General features: G+C 43.4%; 1 protein-coding gene across 6 annotated transcripts in view; it reads left to right on the top strand.

Moving 5' to 3' along the window:
- Window positions 1–22,451, top strand: part of LOC308585396 (potassium voltage-gated channel subfamily KQT member 1-like) — a 395,874-nt gene that overhangs the window by 211,527 nt on the left and 161,896 nt on the right. For all 6 annotated transcript variants that reach the window (XM_081191024.1, XM_081191022.1, XM_081191023.1 and 3 more), the window contains 3 exons: window positions 6,586–6,680; window positions 8,595–8,635; window positions 9,625–9,686. In XM_081191024.1, coding sequence (XP_081047150.1) covers window positions 6,586–6,680; window positions 8,595–8,635; window positions 9,625–9,686 — 198 coding nt within the window. The remainder of the gene's footprint in view (window positions 1–6,585; window positions 6,681–8,594; window positions 8,636–9,624; window positions 9,687–22,451) is intronic.

The raw sequence follows: 22,451 nt of genomic DNA, 5'->3' as shown, positions 1-22,451 counted from the left end.
GGGACGAGGTGGAGCGGCTCTGTGTTTGGTGTGGAGAGAACAATCTGGCTCTTAATACGGCTAAGACCAAGGAATTGGTGGTGGATTACAGGAAAAAAAAGGCGGACATTCAGCCCTTGTATATCAACGGGGAACGGGTGGAGAGGGTGGCGGAATTCAGGTTTTTGGGAGTGACTATGGATCAGGGCATGACTTGGAGCGCAAATACCACTGCTCTGGTGAAGAAGGCCCAGCAGAGAATTTATTTCCTCAGACTTTAAAAAAATAACAATCTGAGTGAGAGACTGCTGGTGTCCTTCTACCGAGGCTCCATAGAGAGCATACTTACATACTGTATTTGTGCTTGGTTCTCCGGTTGTACAGCTAGGGAGAGGAAGGTGCTCCAGAAGGTCATAACCACAGCCCAAAGGATTATTGGTCACCCTCTCCCACCTTTGGAAGAACTGTACGGTTCCCGTTGCCTTAGGAAAGCAAACAACATCCTGCAGGATCCATCTCACCCGGGATACAGTCTGTTCGCACTACTGCCTTCTGGCAGGAGGTATAGAAACATCAAGTCAAGGACAAATAGACTGAAAAACAGTTTCTATCCAAGAGCTGTGGCCTTTTTGAATGCTGTAACTCGATAGTGAGATCTGGGAGTTTTTGGGGGTGGGGGTGGGTGTGGTTGGAAGGTGGTTTGTTTGGTTGTTGTTGTTGTTTTGCTTTTGTTGTTTTTAAGGGATGGCATCCAATTTCGTTGCACTTGTGCAATGTTGCACTAGTGTAATGACAATAAAGAATCTATCTATCTATCTATCTATCTATCTATCTATCTATCTATCTATTTTATATGAACAAAGAGAGGTTTATTAGGAAGGAAGAAGATTAATTATGCTTTTGGGTAGCCTCCTCTCTCTTTTTCTGGTTTTGTTTCCCAAACCTTTGTTAGAACAGCTAGGCATTGAGCCATTGTGATACAATAGAGAGCCCCAAAAAATAGATTTGAGGGGTTGGGTGCGAGGGCGGGGTACACTTAGACAAACAGCTCTCAAAGCATCTCTGCCAGTCAAGTCCAGAGAGTGATACTGGCACAGTTGCAATAGTCTGCTTTTCCTGGCCAGAAATAACGATGTGTCAGCGTCTGTAAGCAGGAAGTTGCAGAAAGCAATAAATTCGGAGCCTTAAAAAATTGAAAGTATAATAGTCCATCCCTTCCCTCCAAGCACATACCACATGTCAAGAAAACAGTGAAGCTGTGTTCCCCAAAACCAAGGTCCAGGTAGGCCCAGACTGCTGAAGATTATGTAAAACAATTTTGTTTGGATGGGTTTCTGTTTCTCTTTGTAGTGGTGATGGTGGGAGAGAGGGGGTCTGTTTCCTCTACTTGTTGTCCTTGTTCTTCTTGTTCTTTGCAAGTTTAGTTTTTCCTCTCTGCTTTTATCTGGAATTTCTAGGATCCCATGGCTGCACTCCAAGCATGACTCCATCACATGCTGGAGGGTTTAATGCATGCTAATATATCTGGCCTAGGCTGGTGGCAGAGAAAAAACAGACAACACAACTAACAAGCCGTTGTTACGTCTTGTTCAGTTACTGAAATTTTCACCGTACCTTCTCTAGTCTTTTTCTGGTCCCTTGACCCACAGCCAAAAGAGGGACCCATTGCCACCCCCAGATTCCCCTTGGAGATAAAGCAGATTCAAAGACAGCAAAAAAACAAAGAGAGCACAGTCTTCACCTCCTTTTCCTGTGTTTACTGCATGAATAATAGCATTGTCATGCAAATTTTCCAGGTTCACTTTTTCTCTTTTTGGGGGTTCATTTTTAGTGTCTTGGCCAGCCCTTGTATTTTTAGCAACAAAACAGTCAGGTAGCTAATTAATGCGTTTGCTTGCTTGCTCTGCTGTTTTCCCTTTAAACTTAAGTCATAGAATTGTAGAGTTGGAAGGGACCATGACAGCTGTCCAGTCAAACTCCCTGCTAACTTGTATATTAAATCTGTATGCAGGAATGGGGTCCCATGCCCACCCCACATCCAGTATTACAAAACTTGTTTCATTCTGAAGTAGTTATCACCAAATTTGCGTGTAGGCCAAAAGGGGTGTCATTGTGAAAATGAGCAAAGAGTTGAACTTTTGCCTGTAAAATAGCTTAATTGTCTTTCCAAATATGCCATTTTGAAATGACCATAGTATGCTGGACAATCAGTTGCACAGCCAGAGTTCACTAATGAAACTACTTTGTTGGATATCACTCACAATATATTGTTATACACACCCCATTTTCTTCTCTGAGCTCAGAGACATTTCATGGGCCCATGTGTGGCCTAGGATTGGTTCACTTGGAACTGAATGAAGGTTGCCAGAGACATGCGCCATTTCTGTGACAGCACAAAATGGTTGGTTCATGGCATGACGTTTTTTGCCCACTGACACCTTGGTAACATTGCATCCAGCCAGGGGAGGAGGCAGGGTAGGGCAGCGAAGCTCTCTAGCTACTTCGCTTTCCAGAAGCTCTCTAGCTATTTAGCTATGCAAAGGCCTGTTCTCCCGACAAAAGGGAATATGGCAGGCTAAGCTTGTCTACCTGGTTGAGTTTCTTTAGCGTTGTTTTTCCCACTCTGAAGCATAGGGTTGGGGGAAGGATTTCGAAAGTTATTTTACCACCACCACCACCACCACGGCAATATAAAAAGAACTCACTCTGCTAGAAATGCACTTCAGGTGCTCTTTAATAAATGAACTAGATAAATGAGCATATGAGACTCTGCCTAATTCCCTGCCTCTCCCACACTTGCTGCTGTCACCACCACCTCCTCCTTCCACTCCATCCAATGAGTTTTGTTTTCATTTTTTTTAGCTTGCCTGCAGTTGCATGTGTCAGATGTGAATTGTCATGTGTTGGCAACAGGCTGCACGGCTCTTTAGTTCATTTCGCTGCAATGGAGTAAGTGGTGATGAGGCAAGACTGATTGCTTGAACCAACCTTTGGTACACTTATGTGGTTGTCCATCAATTCAGCTGTGAAGAGAAGACATGCTGTTAATAAAGTGTGTTGAACAGTGGTAGGTGATTTCTCATGGGTCTGTTGAGGTAAAGGGCAGGAAAGGGCATCTAACAGCACGTTGAGGTGCTTCTCCCCAGTCATGGAAGATCAACATCAGGAACAAAGGTGGGAAGATACCGGCAGTGCCTCCTGTTTGCCAAGAGACCACTGTAGAGGTGGCATGGGTTGGGGGCTGCAGAGGAGTTAGCAGATGTGGCCTCCAAAGAGCACATTGCAGCTGTCAGTGCTGCTTCTGCAGCTGCAGTAGGCGGTGCATTCATGGGAGTCCAAATTTGCTGTCCCTTTGGATTCTGCTGCCTGAGGCAGTCGCCTCCTGGGTGGTCTGACCCTGAGTGGAGCTAAGGGTAGGCAGAGCCCAAGGTTACAGCAGGCAGCATACACTTGAGCTAGAGATACACTCAGACAACCTGATATACACAGACTGACACACACAGATGTAAGTGCTGATGGTGGGGAGAAACAGCAAGGTTAGGGCCTCTGAGGTGGGCAGAAATGGTGAGGTCTAAGAGGTGGGTGGGGAGATTTCTGTGCTGCGCTTCAAAAAAGGTACTAGTCCTTTTGTCACAGCACAGCACAAGAACCAAATTATGATGTCATAGTTCCCTCCCCGTTCTTTACGCCAGTCTCCCGCTGAGTCTCCAAAGTGGTGTGTTGGCTAAACTTCTGTCTCCCTGTCCCTTGCCCAAATGGAACTGCAGCAGCAGTGTGATTAGCTGAAAGCGTCCTGAATGAAATCTGATTGGTGCCCTTCAGGCACAATTCAGAGTAAAATGAAGTGCTAGTTGTGGATTCTTGTGGGAACCAAGGCGACTAGGTGTCTCTAATCTCAAGGAAAGAAGGGTGTTTGAAGGCTTGAATGCTATTTTTTAACTGGAAATTGCCTAGAAAATTTCCTCAATCTTCTTCTGAAGGGTTAAGGGGGTGGGAACGGGGAATGGGAGTCTCAGAAGGACAGGGTAACTGCAATCAAGGAGAAGGGGAGAGGAGGAGAGGGCTACTCCTGTCAGTAGGTTGCTGCCCCTTCTGGACATTGCCTCCATCTTCTACCTGCCACACTTCCAAACTAAGGGTATAGTATCTGACCGCATCATGTAACTCAGCATTTCTTTATCTTATGGATTCTGTCCATGCCATGGCAAACCTGGATTTCTGTGGTACATAACCTCATATTACACTATGGCTTACATATGGGTGAATCATTATCCTAAGTCAGTGATGGCCAAACTTGGCCCTCCAGCTGTTTTGGGACTACAATTCCCATCATCCCTGACCACTTGTCCTGTTAGCTAGGGATGACGGGAGTTGTAGTCCCAAAACAGCTGGAGGGCCAAGTTTGGCCATCACTGTCCTAAGTCCTCGTGTAGCTAAAGCTCTATATGCATCCAGCAGGTTATATCAATTAAAGAAGAAATCTGAAGTTTATCCTAAGTATAAAGAGAAAAGGTGGATTATGGTCTGGAGAACTATCTATTACATGAAACTTTTCATTGACTTAGAGGGGCACTTTAAACCTTTCGATTCCAGATGATGCAGTCACTGGCTGGGTGCTGAATTTCATAATCTGATATAAAATAATATGTCACTTCTTTGGTGACCAGCAACAATCTTTTGTACAGGCAATTGTTTATCCCCGGTATTATGCTATTCCTTGCACTATCAGACACCTATGTGTTACTAAATGTATTCCTAAAGCTTCTTTATGCATTGATGGCATGAAGAGGCTCTGCATGTGCAAACATTAGGTGGGCGGGGGGGGGTCACACCCCATGCCACTCCCCCACCACCTTCACAGGACCCATCCCTGACAGCATGCGTAAGTGAAACCTACATGGCCTGTGTCTGAGCAGGGGAAGGGTCCCTCCAGCTTCAGAGGTGAGAGCCAACAGCGTGGCTCCCGTGCCCCTCTCTAGATGCTGAGGCTCTACATGTGATGAATGTGTAAAGAGGGTTTGGGTGGAAGCATAGATATACTGTATATGAGATTGATATATTAATGATTGTACTTGTGTATTTGTTTTCTGTTCCCTCCCCTCAATTTGTGCCACAACCTTTTGCAAAAGTAAATGGAATTAATTGAAGGGTATGTGTTTGCTTAATAGTGTGAAAGGGCAGTATAGATAGCATGATAGTGCACAGTTTCCAGCTGGATTTGAATCAGTCACTCAATCAGTCTGTGCATATGATCTGGATGTTCCGACCCCCGATAAGCACAGATCAGGGCCAATGACTAGGACTTGTTTAAATAAAGCTTCCACATGTCCAGAATGTTTTAAAGGTGTGTAAAGGTAAAGGGACCCCTGACCATTAGGTCCAGTCGTGACCGACTCTGGGGTTGCGGCACTCATCTCACTTTATTGGTCAAGGGAGCCGGCATACAGCTTCCGAGTCATGTGGCCAGCAGGACTAAGCTGCTTCTGGCGAACCAGAGCGGCGCACGGAAATGCCGTTTCCCTTCCCACCGGAGCGGTACCTACCGTATTTTTCGCTCTATAAGACGCACCAGACGACAAGACGCACCTAGTTTTTGGAAGAGGAAAACAAGAAAAAAAATATTCTGAATCCCAGAAGCCAGAACAGCAAGAGGGATCGCTGAGCAGCGAAACCAGCGATCCCTCTTGCTGTTCTGGCTTCTGGGATTGCTGCGCAGCCTGCATTCACTCCATAAGACGCACACATATTTCCCCTTACTTTTTAGGAGGGAAAAAGTGAGTCTTATAGAGCAAAAAATATGGTATTTATCTACTTGCACTTTGATGTGCTTTCGAACTGCTAGGTTGGCAAGAGCAGGGACCGAGCAACGGAGCTCACCCTGTCATGGGGATTCGAACCGCCGACCTTCTGATTGGCAAGTCCTAGGCTCTGTGGTTTAACCCACAGCGCCACTCGTGTCCCCAACCCTTTAAAGGTGTATAAAAGATGCTAAATTTTGTAAAGTCTGAGCCTGTTTAGTATGGTAGCTAAGAGATGGAGCTACAACCAGGAAGTCCTTGGGTCAAATCTTGTGTCTGCCATGAACTCTCTTGTTGACCTTAGGCAAGCCACTGTCTCTTATTCCCACTGCTTGTCTGAAATAGGAAAATGGGATAAAATACCAATGTATCTTGCAGGGGTGCTGCATTAAGATAATGTACATGAAAGATCTGAAAGTACTTACACAAATCCTTAAATACCGTAGGTTCCGGTGTATAAGGTGACTTTTTAACCATGGAAAAGAGGTTAAAAAGTCAGGGGTCGCCGGGTATGGATGGCGCGGGGCGGAGGCCGCCCACCCCCCTTCCGAAGCAGCAGCAGCAAGCAACGGGCTCAGCTCCGCGCCAGGCGGCTTTCTCCCGGCATGGAGCTGCCCAGCTTATTAGGCGACTGGGCTTTCAGGACAAATCCCCAAATTGCAGCTGCTAATTTGGGGGGGTCGTCTAATACGCCCAGTCACCTAATATGCCGGAATCTACGGTATTAATATCTATATGGCTCAAAGCAAGTGATGCAAAAACAGGATATCTCTCACCTTTTCCATTTTTATTTGTTCTCTTTTCACAGCAAGCTCGGAAGCCTTATGATGTGCGTGATGTGATTGAACAATACTCTCAAGGGCATCTCAATATGATGGTTCGAATAAAAGAACTCCAAAGAAGGTACCCAGCTCACAGTTGCTTCAGGGGCCCTGTGAGCTAGCAGTGAGGGATATACATTTGAAAAGCATTTTGGGGCAAAAATGTTGTATTTTGTACACAGAAATTGGTGGTGTTACATTGTCTAACACTGTATTAAAGAGACTTGTTGAAGTTGTGTATGTTAACACAACTTCAACAAGTCTCTTTAAATACAATGTTAGATAATGTACAGGTTATTGTTCCCGCAGAGGAATGGAATATGCCTTAGCATTTTTTCAAATGCTCAAATTATTTTTTGCATGTTCTTTTCTTGCAGTCTTTACAGAAACTCTGAAAGGTTCGCCAGTTTTATTATCCCCATAATAGAGAAAGGAGGCTGATAGAAGAGTGGCAGAGGCAAAATTCACACGGGAAGTTTCCTGATGTTGCTCAGTATCCTGAGCAACATGCTACCTCAGTTTTCAATGGTGTACAATGGACCTTCTACCTCTTGGGAAAAAGAATGCAGTGGAATCCTTTTTGCAAAGATTATGCCAAGATAATATATGTGAAGCCCTTTTAAATGGATATGGATATGCTAAATTTATAAAGTTCTAATATTATCATGACCATTCTAGATATCCAGGTTGATAACAGAAACACCAGGCCCCTGGTGGCAGCCCAGATGGCTCATGATGCACAAAAGAAAACTGCCTGTCTTGGGTGCCTTGGCCCTGCTAACTGAACTTCTTTCCTGAGCAGGTGACTGAGGAGAACCTCTGTCACTGATCTCAAATCTCTGGCAGGTTTGTATGAATGTAGGCAGTCCTTTGGATAACTTGCTCCCATGCCACTAAGGGCTTTATGGTCATGACCGACACTTTGAATTGTGCCCTGAAGTATACAGGCAGCTAATGCAGCTGACAAAGAATTGGTGTAATATGGTATGAGTGTTTAGTTCCTGTGAAAATCCAGGCTGCTGCACTCAGCTGCTCTAGCTGAAGCTCCTCCACCGTCTTCATGGGCAGCCCCATTTTGAGCCCATTTTAACAGTCTTGATGTAATTGGGACAGGAATTGCTGTTGCATTAGCTTCCATATTCACATAGGATTCTAGCTGTCTGATAAAAGGCACTCCTTGCCATCCCTGGCAGCTTTGGTTCTGCAGGTAATGTTGAATCCAAGAGGAGCCCCAAGATGCAAACACGGTCTTTCAGTGGAAGTGCAACCTACCGTATTTTTTGCACCATAACACTCACTTTTTTCCTCCTAGAAAGTAAGGGGAAATGTCTGTGCGTGTTATGGAGGGAATGCCTGCGGGTGGCGGGGGGGGGATCTGCTGCAGTCGTGAGCAGAGGATCCATGGTTCCCCTTCCTTCCCTCCTCCGTGGTTACAAAGCATGGATCCACATGGATCCTCAGGATTTTTGCATTGGGCTTCTCCAAACTCACTGTCAGATCACATGTCTGTGGCCACAGCATGAACCACAAAAATCATATATCCACTATTTCGTTTAGAATATTTTTTTTCTTGTTTTCTTCCTCTAAAAACTACGTGCGTGTTATGGTCTGGTGCGTGTTATAGAGCGAAAAATACGGTAATTCAGCCCCAGGTAAATTCATCCAAGCAGAATCAGCCATTTTCCCAGTCACAGTATTTCTGTATTTGTCTAGGGTATATTTCTATTTGTTTACCCTCATCTATCTCAAATCTGCCTCCAGACACCTGTTCAGGTATTTCACAGCCTTCCTAGGATTAGCCAATGGAAACATGAGGCAGAGTTGTGTGTCATCTATGTACTAATAAGGAGCAGGAACAAGGTTCAAGCTCTGTCAGTCCTTGTGTAGACTTGCTCTCTGTCCTGTAGATCACACAAGCAAAATTGGCATCACTACAACCTGAAGCATAATGAAATCGACTTGATAAGATTCTTGTGTAATCAAATTCTCTTTTCAGGTTGGATCATTCCTTGGGGAAGCCTGGCCTCTTTCTTCCAGGTACAGAACATTTCTATAGACCTATCAGTTGCATCAGCCAATGAAGGGCAGGTGGGGGGGTATTTAACTGAAAATTTAGGCCACTATTTAGTTATTATATTCAGCTGATAGTCAACAAAAGTTTGTGAAAAGCATCTCTATTTAATGATTCTTATATGTGTGTCTTTTACTATGCATGTAAATGTAACAAATGTCAGAGGACTGGGCATCTTATGGGCTGTTTTCTCCATGCATCTTTAGCTACAGATCAGCGTAACATAGCTCAGAGATCAGGAAAGGAGGGCAGGGCTGAACAGAAATACTCACTTCTTTTCTCTTTCTGGATTAACTTGATTTGCTCTCCATAATACCAGGTCCTCGCCAAACTTAGCTGGCAGTATAGCATCATCCTACTAGCTCTACCCTATCAGGACACCCTCCCCTCACTTATCGGGATAGTGGCAGCAATATGAGTGGTAGAAAGATGTGAGTCAGAGCTTTGGTTAATTTAGCTGTGAAAGCAGGGAACTTTCTCAGCCCTTTATCCAAGGATGTCAGGGGTTGCCCTTCTCTTGTGTCCCAGTATACATGGATCTCTGCATTCCGTGGTGGTTGGGGGGGCCAGAGCCTCCCTCCTGACATTGGTGTCCCTACAGCTTACCTAGGTGGCGCTGGGCAGAGCAGGGCAGTAGCAAGGGTGGGATGGCACAAATGCCTTGGTGGAGCCAGGCCCTGTGCTTCTGTTGTGCCCACACAGCAGTGCCCTTGCCGCTGTCCTTCTCCACCAGCATCACTGAGGTAAACTGCAGCAACATTGGTGTTAGGATGGCAGCTGCGCCCCACCACACCAGCAACTACTGTTGGTATTTATCTATTATGGAGGATATAGTGCAATCATGTTGCCAGCCAATTTTCTACTACCTTCTTGCTAGAACTATGTTAAATAAACTAGCTGCATTTCCCCCCAGATATATATAATTGAGTATTTTTTCCTTTTTTTCTTTTTTAAGAAAAGGGAGTAGACAAAGGATACTATACGGTAGGAGCCAGACTGATCCGGCTAGAGGATAAGGTAAGCATTTGTTTGTTTGTTTGTTTTAAAGCACTCTTCACATACCGTTAATGATATCAGATTTATGTGCCATGAAGATTGTATCTTACCATCATTTACTTTAACACTCTGAGAAGCCAAGATAGGAAGAGAATACACTAATACAGCCACCGAAAGTGGCTAGGGAAACTAAGCCAGATGGGTGTGGTATAAATAATAAAATTATTATTATTATTAACTGGAAGACGTTTGATGAAGAAGTTTTCTGTAGGCTGTGTTAGGGCTATCTGTACATGGCAAACTTTGATGCAAACTTTGGTGCAAAGCAGGAATATTTGCTTCTTGACCGCGTGAGTAGTATAAAGATGTGTCTGAAGCTCAAAAGGTATGAAACCTGAAGCACGGAGGAATTTATGGATGGCCTTTGCTTCCAAGGTTATCAAACCTAATGCATGGCAATTTGCTGGCTTGTTTTTGCTGGGATATCGCTGGGATATATGGAGACAAGTGTGTTGAACTGCTGATAAGAATCAATAAAGTGTTGATCTGTAATGGAAGAGTAAGCTGCGTGGGCAGTGCCCTGCTTTGGTGAAAGGGAAGGGATAGATAGATGTAGGGGTTTATTTTGAGGTGGTACGTAACTGTATGCTGTACCGCCACCTCTTTTCGCCTCTGCCTCCTCCACTGCTTCCCTGGAGCCATTTTGGCATGACCCGCCAAAATAGGGCTACCACAAAGTGGCATGGCTAGAGTGGCCATCTCCCCCTCCCCCTTCCTTGACTAGTGCTTATTCTACCACAAAGTGGCACGGCAAGAGTGGCCAATGCTACTTTTTCCTTTCTTTGCTGCGTGGGCCACTCTAGCTGCACCACTTTATGGTAGAGGAGGACTGCTTTGCTCTTCGACCACAAAGTGGCATGGCTAGAGCAACCTTCATGTCAAGGAAACAGCTGCTCTAGTCATGCCACTTTGTGGTAGCCCCCCTTTGGTGGGGTGTGTCAAAACTCCTCCAGGGGGCAGGAAGCTGGAAGCTTTGGGGGAGGGGAAGGGTGTGTACCAGGCAGTGCCTCCTTTTTTTTTTTCAAATGAAGCACAGGATAGATGATAGTACAGTCATACCTTGGGATAAATACACTTCGGGATGAATATTTTCGGGTTGCGCTCCACAGCGAGCCGGAAGTAACGGAGCTTGTTACTTCCGGGTTTCACCGCATGCACAGATGCTCAAAATGACATCACGCACATGCGCGGAAGTGCCAAAGCGCAACCCGCGGACGTGCGGACACGGGTTATGTTTGCTTTGGGATGCAAACGGGATCCGTTCCGGAGGTACCACTGTATTTCTTTGCAAGAGAACTGAAATGGTATGAGATGTAGCCAGCCGTGCCTGTGGCCTATGCATTCATTTCTATTGATCCCTCTGGGTAAGCAGATTATGTAGGTGTTTGTTAGGGTTTTGATAAAACAGGTTTTACAGGACTTTGGAGACAATAGTGGGGCAACATTGTGTGTCTGCAATATGGTTACCAGATTTTTTTCAATGAATCCGGGGACACTTTTTTTTTTGAAGCCGAGTAGCAACAGGGAGTCAGTAGTGGGGATGGTGAGGCAAAAGACCCTGGCCCCAAGCACACATGCATAGTGTATAAAGGTGCAAAGCCCTTCTTTCAAACCCTGTGAAACATAAATGCTCTGAGTTTTTAAAAAACTGTGCAACGGCGCACTGCCTGCCCGTGACTTCCGAGCCTCCCCCGATCTCCTTCCCCCTTCGTTTTGACTGATCAGGGGAGGCTTTTGACTTCAGAATGAAGTACTGCTAATAGCAGTTGGACCATAAAGAAGGCTGATCGCCAAAGAATTGATGCTTTTGAATTATGGTGCTGGAGGAAACACTTGAGAGTCCCATGGACTGCAAGAAGATCAAACCTATCTGTCAGGGAACTGCCATCAGTACTGGAGGGGGAGCGCAAAAGCCAGACGGATTCCAGAGAGCGTCCAGGGATCGGGAGGAGCAGCCCATCTTCTGGGGAAGAGAATCAGCGTAGCCCCAGTGGAGAAGGGGGGCAGGTGGGGGAAGTGGCGAGGCGGTCCCATGATTCCTTGCCTTGGACCAGCGGGGAGAGTAGGGGTCCTCCGTTGCCCACACCCTCCCTGCACAGAAGGCTTTCGGCAGAGAGGGTAGGTGGAGACTAGACGTCAAAGAACTTCTTTGCTGGAAGAAGTATAAGAAACGCCCACTCACAGATTCTGCCAGCGATTGAGTCAGCCATGGGTGAGTGGCTGTCCGGACAGAAGAGGTTCACTTTGGCAGCCCAGCCAGGTGTTTGCACCCAGCCAGGGAGATAGGCACCTGCTTACGCACGAGCAACCCCTAGAACCATTACACTATCCATTCTTAAGGAAATCAGCCCTGAGTGCTCACTGGAAGGACAGATCGTGAAGCTGAGGCTCCAATACTTTGGCCACCTCATGAGAAGAGAAGACTCCCTGGAAAAGACCCTGGTGTTGGGAAAGATGGAGGGCACAAGAAGAAGGGGACGACAGAGGATGAGATGGTTAGACAGTGTTCTGGAAGCTACAAACATGAGTCTGACCAAACTGCGGGAGGCAGTGGAAGACAGGAGTGCCTGGTGTGCTCTGGTCCAGGGGGTCACGAAGAGTCGGACACGACTAAATGACTAAACAACAACAACAACTGCTAATAGCCTTGTCTTCCCCCAGCTTCTGTCACACCTCATTGTTTTGCATTTGTTTAGTATGTCTCCTGTGTGTGGAGCCAGACTTGAAATTGTGTAAAAGATGCCTCCTAATTCCTGCACTGAGGAGCCGACTCCCAGTCCAGTGCTACTGCTGCACGGTGGCAGAAAACGTCTGACACTCGGTGTCTATGTCACTTATTAAGTAAGGAACTTGCAAAAATACACTTTAGCAATTGAAAGTTGGCATGCTCTATATATCCCCATCACCTTTAGCTCAGTTGTGATGTGTTTGTGTAGATTTAGTTATAGAATGCTAGTTCCATGTTTTCATGTTAGGGCACCAAGAGAAAGGCACCCTAAGGAGGCCTGCTTAACCTAGACGTGGAAGGGCATAGACTACTCTCATCTGCCTCTGACCTTCTTGGCTGCTTTGAGATCAGTGGACACTTACTTACTGGTCTGGGGAGGGGAACACCCTACAGACGCCTATCTTGCTCGACCTTATAGCTAGCATTGATTCTACTAATTGTACAATAGAAATCTCAATCCCCCTTTTGGCTCTGTGAACTACTGATTGTTGGCTTATATTATGCTTTAATGATTTATTTGTAAATTAAACTAAAACCCTTCTTTGATTTGCTCTTGCTTACAAATAACTCATGCTGTTGCAGTTGGTATTGTAGCTGCTTGTGGTTCAGTTCAGACTATGTGGAGATCTTCAAGATGTGCATGGGGCCCTCTCCAACGGCAAATGTGCCATTTGGCTGAACCTTCCCTAGCTTCAATTTAAGGAGTTAACTTTAACTTATGGTATGTAGCCATTCACAGATTCCATTTATACATATTTGGACAATTGTTTCCAACATGATCTAGTTGTTAGCATTCATAGCTGTTTAAATTTGCAATCTGAAATCTCTACAATTCAGATTGGGTATTACGAATGCCCTATTTATTATATTCTATTTAACATTTTAAAGGGGAAAAACATGTATGCCGCAAGGTGAGAGAGGAAGCAGAGAAAGCTGAAAAATAAAAACTGAGAGGGACAGGAATTGATGAATAAAAAAGTGTGAAAAAGATAGCTGTCTTGATTTTTGTAAAATATACATATTAGATAATTTCATAATTATATGAAAAGCATTTGTGATATTTACAGTTACAATTGACATACTCATTCTACCATAACTGTTTCCACATTTATAAACAAAGAAGCAACAGCACACTAAGTCAAAGCAATAATTCGGTAACATTTAAAATGGGCAGAAACATGCCAAGGGACGTTGAGCCATAAAGCTGAAGGCTTTAGAGCAAGATTTCAGACACAAAGTCTGAACAAAGCACAGGCCTCTATAAATACTGCATTGAAATAAGTTTTGCTTTTATTTTTAGTAAGAGACAGGCTAACTGGAAGAACATTTAATTTGTTGGAAATGCAAATCTGTTCTCTTTCTGTCACAAAGGGATGGTGAGGTTGTGTGATCCAAGGACTAGAATACTAGAAATGAACTCCTGAGGTGGAATATCAAGCATCCATCTTCCACATCAGCTGGGGGAGGGGACGGAAGGTACTTGCCTTTTTTAAAAAAATTAGGTCACGGAGTGCCAATGCAAGTTGGGGCTACAACAGAATCAGAATGGAGCAGTGGATTCTTTATGGAGGGAACAAGGATATGTGTCCACCAATTTTCCTTACTCTTGGCATTCTTCTACACCAAACCTGGACAAACTTCGAAGACTCCACACTGTCAGGCTCCTGATAAGGCAAAGTTTCTGGTCATGCAAAGGCTCCAAGGTGTCTGTTTCTAAAAGCCTGTTGTAATAAGAAAGTATTCACCTGCCAGTGACCTGCCACCCAACAGAGAAGAAAGTCTGGGAGCAGCCACTGAGAAGACATTAGTAGGTCCTATAATAGTATAGCCAAAGTTAATATGAGGTCAGGTTGGGCATCTGGTCCACCTGCGTGGTCTGCTGTTGCTGGCAATTAGCTGTTTAAGGTTGTGGAGCAAGTACATTCATCCCTACACCCAAGTCCCTGAAGATCATTTAGTCCAACCCCCTGCAAGGCAGGAATCTCAATTAAAGCATCCCTGACAGATGGCCATCCAACCTCTGCTTAAAAACCTCCAAGGAAGGACAGTCCACAATTTCCCAAGGGTGTCTGTTCCAATGTCTTAACAGCTCTTATCGTCAGAAAGTTATTCCTGATGTTTAGTCAGAATCTCCTTTATTGTAACTTGAAGTCACTGGCAAGAGCTCCGCCCAACCCCGAAGAGCCAGCTGGCTGGCAAGCTCTATTGGCTAGCCTGAAGCGTCCATCAGCCAGCTTGGTGGGTGGGCTCAACTTCTGAGCTAGGCTGCGTGAGACAAGCAAGTGAGGGCACAAACTTTTACATCTTATTTTTTATGACTTCAAAAATGGGACAAAAGACATCCCAAACAGGACCGGGGACTTTGTGCCCTCCAAACAGAACGAATCTGTATTTTAAAGGACAGGTGACAACAAGTGCCTCAGCTTGAATGCTGCGTTAAGAGCAGTGCATTTGCCATAAGTTATTTTGGCTCATTCATGTCATTGTTTCTCAAGTGAATTTTTATTTGTATGACCCAAGGATGTGGGCAGAGTGCTTTGTAAGCACAACTTTTCACATCTATGTTCAGTCTTGGTCATCCTCCTGGCTGATAACATATGACGTTAACATTTGTTGAGGTACGTAGATTGGCCGGGTGCTGTGCATCAAACAGGCGTCATATTTTGCTTCCTTTAAACAAAGTGATACATCTTTGGACTATAAAGGGACGTGCTCCCCCCCCCCATCACCACACACATCCCCCCCATTAGTATATCTCTAAGACTTCAACTAATCTTAATCTGGACAGATAATTGTGTGTTTAGATGCACAATTATTAGATGCATGAATTCAACTTATTTTCACCTTAGTTTACTCAGCTGAACACAACTGAGCTACATGTGCAGCATGCAAGTGCACACTGCTGAAGTCACAAGTGCTGCACTGCTAAGAGCCAAACCATTGTCTGACTTAGTGGTTTGTTCCCCTCCAACTATGAGTAGTGAGCCAAGAGCAAGCTTTCGTTACCGCTTGTGTTTGTTTTCAAGAGAAACAATTCACAAGCCTGGGTTCAGATTAGGGCTTTTTATCAGCCAGAACTCACCAGAACTCAGTTCCGGCCCCTCTCAGGTGGGCTCCATTACCATTATAAGAGAACAAGGGAGGCGTTCAGGATGAGTTCCGGCACCTCTTGTGCTAGAAAAATAGCATTGGTTCAGATGTAACAATAAACAATATGGATGCTTTGGTTGAGATTCCTGCATTGCAGGGGTTTGGACTAGATGGCCCTTGGGGTTCCATCCAACTCTACAATTCTGTGATTCTGTCATTCTAAGATCATGGCTTAGCTCCCAGGTGTAGGACAACAACAGGAGTGGGCAAGCAGCCAGGCACCTACACTTTCAGCAGTGTGCACCAGCACCTTGTGTGTTCACATTTAAACCATGGTTTAGTTTAACTAGTGCTTTGAAGTAGCATGTAAACCAGTCCAGGGAACAATCTGGAGGTATTGGTAAAATGGAGGCCCTGGGTTCTTTTTTTATATATTTCAAAAGAGAAAATGTTCAAAATGAAACACACGGGATGGCTACTTTAAGAATCCAGTATTTACAGTTTAAAAATAACTAACATAAATAATACTTTGGCTTCAGAAATCAGACTCATTGATTTTTGCTTTAATCCCTACCAAATGTAGTCTACACATTTAGCAAATGACTATGTTCAGTTTGTATACACACAGAGCCCTATGTACACAAGAGGAGTGGTTTTGCCAGTGGGGAAAGATTAATGTGGTCTTTTTATGTGCTATATATATATTTACCTATAAGCCTGGTTACATGAACATTAAAAGTATTAAAAATGTCAAGATTATGTTAATTCTGTTCTGAAAGGAATCCTTCGCTCTAAATTATAGCTAAGAAATTACATTGCTTATTCATGAATTTTATGTTTAAGTGGCTGTTTCCAAAAATGTCACTGTAGGAGGGAAGAAAGGTTCATTTTCCTTGGCTGGTGCTCCATAGCTGTACCTGTGTTCATTTGGTTTCATTCAGGCAAAGAAATGCTGGAGACTAAAATAACTTCTTACATATGGATGTGTGCTTGGAAGAACGGACTTGTAGTGCTTTGGGCTGTTGGTAGCATCACATATGTGTATAAAATTCTACAAGTTGAAAACTGAGATGGAGGGGAGGCTGTTTTTCATTGATGGGGGGGTGTCTTACCACTAACTGTGTTAATTAATGAACAAGTTAAAAAGCTAAACGCTGGGAATAAGCCCCATTGAACTCAGTGGGATTTCTGAATGGAGACATGCTGGGTTGCACTTTGAATATTTGTAGCACCTCACTGAAATCTTATTAAAAATATAAGAAACAAAGGGAGACTATTTTCAAGTACAGCGAGGCCATTTCTTCAATTAAACATATAATACCTGGCCTTCATTTTACTCTTGAAGAAAGTCCAGTTCTTGGAGGTTTTGAGCCAATGTTGGTAAATAAGGCACAGTTCTTAGTTTAACCACTGAAGTGTAAATTTGTGGGTTTGACTAAAACCCTGAAGCAAAACACACAGATAGATGCTGATGCAAATGTTTTTATTTTTACTATAGTTGTGCTTTTGTTCCCTCTTTTGGAATCACCCATTGGATCTAGCATGACATATTCTGTGCTGGACTGTCATGAAGGAAGATTAGCAAAGACACTGTTGTCCAACCCAGGATATTCTTATTAGGAAGTGCAGAGCTGAGATGGGCTGTGACTGTGCAGGTTCACTACCTTATAGCCACTTGTCAGAAAGTCCAGATCCTTGCAAGACAGTCTGCAATATCACGGACCGTTTTCTATATGCAAGGGACCTGGGCCCTCCCCTGCTGTCTGAAGTGCTAAAGCCCAGACGCAGGTTGCCTGTCTTAGTGAGAACTAGCCTGCAGATTCCAAGCTTCTCCCCGATCAGCATATTGATTTGTTAAACTATTGCTTTACAAGCTCTGCTTCCTCCCTGTCTAGGAAAGGGGAAGCCGGCCAAGGCTCTGTAGGTGCCACAATTCCATGGGAGCACCAAAAAGCAATAGAAAATGGTACTGGGTACTGAAATTGGCTTCCTGAGAATGTGAGCTTCCGTTTTAAAAATATTATATTTGCCATTCTCAGCAAAATAAGGATGAGATTTGCTCCTCTGTTTTCCAGAACACAGCCTGGGTGTAGGATTTCCATTGTGGGGTACACACTGCATTATCTTAGTTCCTTCTGCTTTCGAGCCTTCTCTCTTAAATGCTACTAGGCAGCAACCTTGTGGAATCAGGTCTTTCTGGGTCCTGATGCCCATCCAATTCCACCTTGGCTTTCATCTGCCTCCACACCTCCATGGCTTTTGCTTGTGTGGGTTTCGCTGATAAAATTTCAAGCAGCCATCTGAGACTGTGGGAGGTCAATAGCTAGATTGTTTGGTGTAGGTCACATGCACCTGTGGTTTCATTGAGATGAAGTAATAATACTTAGCAATGCCTCCAAATCACTGGGGAAAATTTTATTAATGTCAGTGAAATATTCAGTAGGATGAGAAGATGAAGTACTCTGCAAGAGTACAAATGAACTGCTTTATTTTTGTGAAGGCAGTGATGCAGGAGCATCGCACAACCATTTGTGAAGCTAGAGGATACAAAAAGTCCACTTCAGATCCACTACAAAATCACTTTGTGTCAGTGAATTCTTGCAGCCTCAGTAAAAGGGCCACCTGGGGGCACCTGACGGTAACCATGTGTCCAACAGGTCAGTTGTCTATTTAAAAGTCCTTTATCTGAAGAGCTGCCAAGTCCATGTAGGATTTAAAGATAACTGGAAGGGAGAGCAGGTATATTGTGTGCATGTTAAAAAAAAAGTTATGTTGTAGAAAACTAAGGTGAAAAACATTCATAGCAAGAGTCCGGGGATGGGTATCAGACTGGTGGACAGGAGGAAATCCATAGTCTATGATCTTCTGCCTGCTCTTCATCCATGAACAGTAGTGTGATTTTCCATAACCACCAATTTTAGGCACAAACTCAAATAATGACGAGAGTCCTGAATCGAAAAGGGGCTTCTGAGCATACGAGCAAGCCTTTCCATACAAGCATAACAAGGCCATCAACTTGTGTCAATGTGAAATCATGTACTTAAAAAAAGTGTTGTCTGATGTCCAGCTCTGAGGGTCTTCTAGCTGTTCCCTCACTGTGAGAAACGAGGTTACAGGGAACCAGGGAGAGGGCCTTCATGGCAGTGGCATCCTCCGCGTGGCAAGCTCTCCCTCCAGATGTCAAGACATCTGAAGACAGCCCTAAATCGAGAGATTTTTAATGCTTGGTGTTTTAATTATGTTTTTAGATATGCTGTAAGCCACCCAGAGTAGCTGGAAAACCCAGCCAGATGGGTGGGGTATAATGATAATAATAATGATGATAATGATAATACAGTGGTACCTTGGTTCTCAAACTTAATCCATTCCAGAAGTCTGTTGCAAAACCAAAGCGTTCCAAAACCAAGGCGCGCTTTCCCATAGAAAGTAATGCAAAATGGATTAATCCGTTCCAGACAATTAAAAACAACCCCTAAAACAGCAATTCAACATGAATTTTACTATGTAATGAGACCATTGATCCATAAAATGAAAGCAATAAACCAGGCTGCAATCTACTATCCAGTATCAAAAACTGGCAGTGATCTACCCATTGCCATTGGAGGGACAAGGTGGGAGGGGGGAGTTTAAGTGGGAGAGTGTGTGGAAACACTCCAACTGGAGGGACGAGGAGTGCACATGGGGAAGGAGGTGGCTAACTGAATGAAGTGGGGGGGAGGAAAGGGAGGCAAGTGTTCTCTTCCCCCACCCAAGTCACCTCCCCCTTTCTCCCCTGCATGTTTTCCAGCATCTGCCCATGCTCCCCATTCCCCAGGTGAGTCCTAGGGCTTCTGTCTCCACTTCGAGCAGCATCAGAAAGCAGCAGCCACAGGCTGCCTGCGTGTCCCTGGCATGGCGGCACTGGGACACGGCCAGGTGGGCTGGAGCCTGCGCTCAGTGCAACCACCCCATCCTCTGCTCAGGAATGTGGCTGCGCTGCCTCGCTTGGGGTCGGGCTTGGGACAGGGGGAGGGAGAGAAGGCAAAGGAGCGAGAAGGTCAATCTGTGCAGCATAGTTTCCCCACCACATGCTCCCCCCCAACACCACCTCTGTGTGCTGGGGGAGAGTCGCCAACTTCCAAGTCTCCCTACTCCGGAGTCACTTCCATTCTGAGGAGCCGCCCAATTCCACTTCCATCCCAGGGAAGGGAAGGAAGCGGCGGCAGTCACTGCTGCGGCCAAGTCGCTCGCTCAAAACAGAAGTGCGCACTCAAATCGGAGCATGTTTGGCTTCCGAAAAAAGTTTGAAAACCGAAGCACTCATTTCCGGGTTTGAAGTGTTCGGGTTCCAAGCAGTTTGAGAACAAAGCTGTTCGAAAACTGAGGTACCACTGTACTCCAACCTTGTCATACCAAAGGTATGCATGCCACCCATATGTGTTTCCGAACCCCTCCTGATCTAATATATCTGTATTTTCCAAGGTGAACCAATCTTTTAGCCATGTTAAACATGCAGCTTCATAATATATTTTAAGATCCGGTAATGAAAAGCCTCTTCTCTCCTTTTTGTCCGTTAGAATTTCGAACTTTATTCTATGCTTCCTCCCCGCCATACAAACCTAGAAATCGTTTTTTGCCACTCCTTGAATTGGCCTTGTCCTATAATAATTGGGATGATTTGGAATAAAAAGAGCATCTTAGGTAAGACACTCATTTTTATGGCTGCTATCCTTCCACAGAAAGATAGTTTCAATCTATCCCATATTTCCAAATTTGTTTTTACCTCTTTCCAAGTTGTTTTGTAATTATCCTTAAATAGGTTTGCATTTTTCGGGGAGAGCTAAGACACCCAGATATTTTATTTTCTTTACCATTTTTATCTCTGTTTTGTTTTGTAATTGATCTAATTGTTCCCCCTTCATATTTTTTACCATCATTTTTGTTTTACTTTTGTTAATTTTAAATCCTGCCATTGCTCTGAATTCTTCAATTACATTTATTGCTTCTACTGTCAAAGACTGAGGTTCTTGTAATGTCAAAACTATGTCATCAGTGAAAGCTTTGACCTTGTATTCTTTTTCTTCGCATTTTATTCCTGTGATTTTTTCTGTTTCTCTTATATTTTGAAGTAATACTTCCAATATTGATATAAACAGCAAGGGTGACAGTGGGCAACCCTGCCGTGTGCCCTTTGTAATTTGGAAGCTCTCTGTCAATCCATTATTTATTCTGAGTTTTGCATTTTGATCCTTATAAATTGCTTCTATACTTCTTAAGAACTTTGTCCCCAGACCCATCATTTCTAAATTATTTTTCATGAAAAACCAGGACACATTATCAAACGCCTCTTTGGCGTCTATAAAAATATGAGCAGCTTGTTTATTTATTTTTGTTTCTAAATATTCAATTATATTTACTATATTTCATATGTTATCTTTTAACTGCTGTCCTGGTAAAAATTCCGCCTGGTCTGGATGGATTTGCGAAACCGTAATGTTTTTTAGTCTCTGCGATAATACATTTGCAAACAATTTATAGTCGTTGTTAAGCAATGATATCGGTCTATAATTTTTTACATTAGCAAGATCTGTTCCTTGTTTTGGTATTAACGAAATGAATGCTTCTTCCCATGTTTTAGGGATCTGCCCTTTTTCCATTATATTATTCATTATTTCCTTTAGCGAAGGGACTAGCTGTTGGCTTAATTTCTTATAATATTTAATTGGTATGCCATCAGGCCCCGGGGTCTTCCCCCTGCTTAATTACATCTATAATCTCTTCTTCTGATATTGGTCTTTCTAGTTGTTATTTCTTACGAAATTGCTTTCAATTTATGTTCTCCTATCTAAGTTCTTATCTTCTTTTTATTTTCTTTGGGTGCCTTATATAGTTCTTTATAGAATTTAAGAAAAGCTTTCCTTATTTCTTTGGGGTTGTCTATTATTTCATTATTGTCTTTTATTATATTTATAATATTCTGTCCTTGTTTTTTCTTTAATTGCCAGGCTAGCCATTTTCCAGTTTTGTTTGCTGACTCAATTTTTTTTTTGTTTTAATAATTTAATTTTCCATTCCACTTCTTGGTTTATAATCATGGATAATTTCATTTGCAACATTTTACTTGCTTTTTAAAGATTTAGTTCCTCTGGTTTCTTGACCATCTGATTTTCTATGTCTCTTATTTTATTTAATATTTCTTATTTATTCTTTTCTCTCTCCCTTTTTTGAATACAGTTCTGTTGCAAGAAAAATCCTCGCATGACTGCTTTGCTTGCGTCCCAGACAACATTAATGTCTGTGACTTAATTTAGATTTAATTTGAAATATGTGTTTAAGTAGTTTTTGGTTCTTTCTAATATTTCAGTATTGTCTAGCAAACTTTCATTTATTCTCCACCTTCGTGTTCTTGGGTTTTTACTCTTCCATTCCATTACTTTAGCATTATGATCTGATACTGTCTTTGGTAAAATTTCAGCTTTCACCACTCTTATAGTTAATTGTTTTGATATCCAATTTGATCTGTCTGGCTCCAGCTTTGGTTTGGTTTTAAATAATATGTAAATTGCTTTGTTAATGGATTTTTTAGTCTCCATATATCCACTAAATCATTATTCTCTGTTAAGGATGTAAAGGAGTTCGGTAGTTTCCTCTGGTCCGATTTCACTCTTCTTATTGATCTATCCATTTCAATGGAGGTTACCCCATTATAAACTCCCAACAATATAATATTATAGTCTATGTAGTCTGTCAATATTTCCTCCAATTTTTTTATAAAAGTCTGCTTTCCTTTCGCTTGGTGCATATATCCCCACTATGATTATTTTTTCTCCTTCTATTTGTACTTGTACTCCTATTATTCTTCCTTCATTATCTTTGAATGTTTGTTGTGCATTATATTTATTTTTAATATATATAACAACTCTTCTCTT

The sequence above is a fragment of the Podarcis bocagei genome (genome assembly GCF_964188305.1).
Source record: "Podarcis bocagei genome assembly, chromosome: 4".
Lineage (NCBI taxonomy): Eukaryota > Metazoa > Chordata > Lepidosauria > Squamata > Lacertidae > Podarcis > Podarcis bocagei.
Note: the sequence above shows the minus strand (reverse complement) of the source record. Positions and strands in the feature narration are given on the sequence as shown.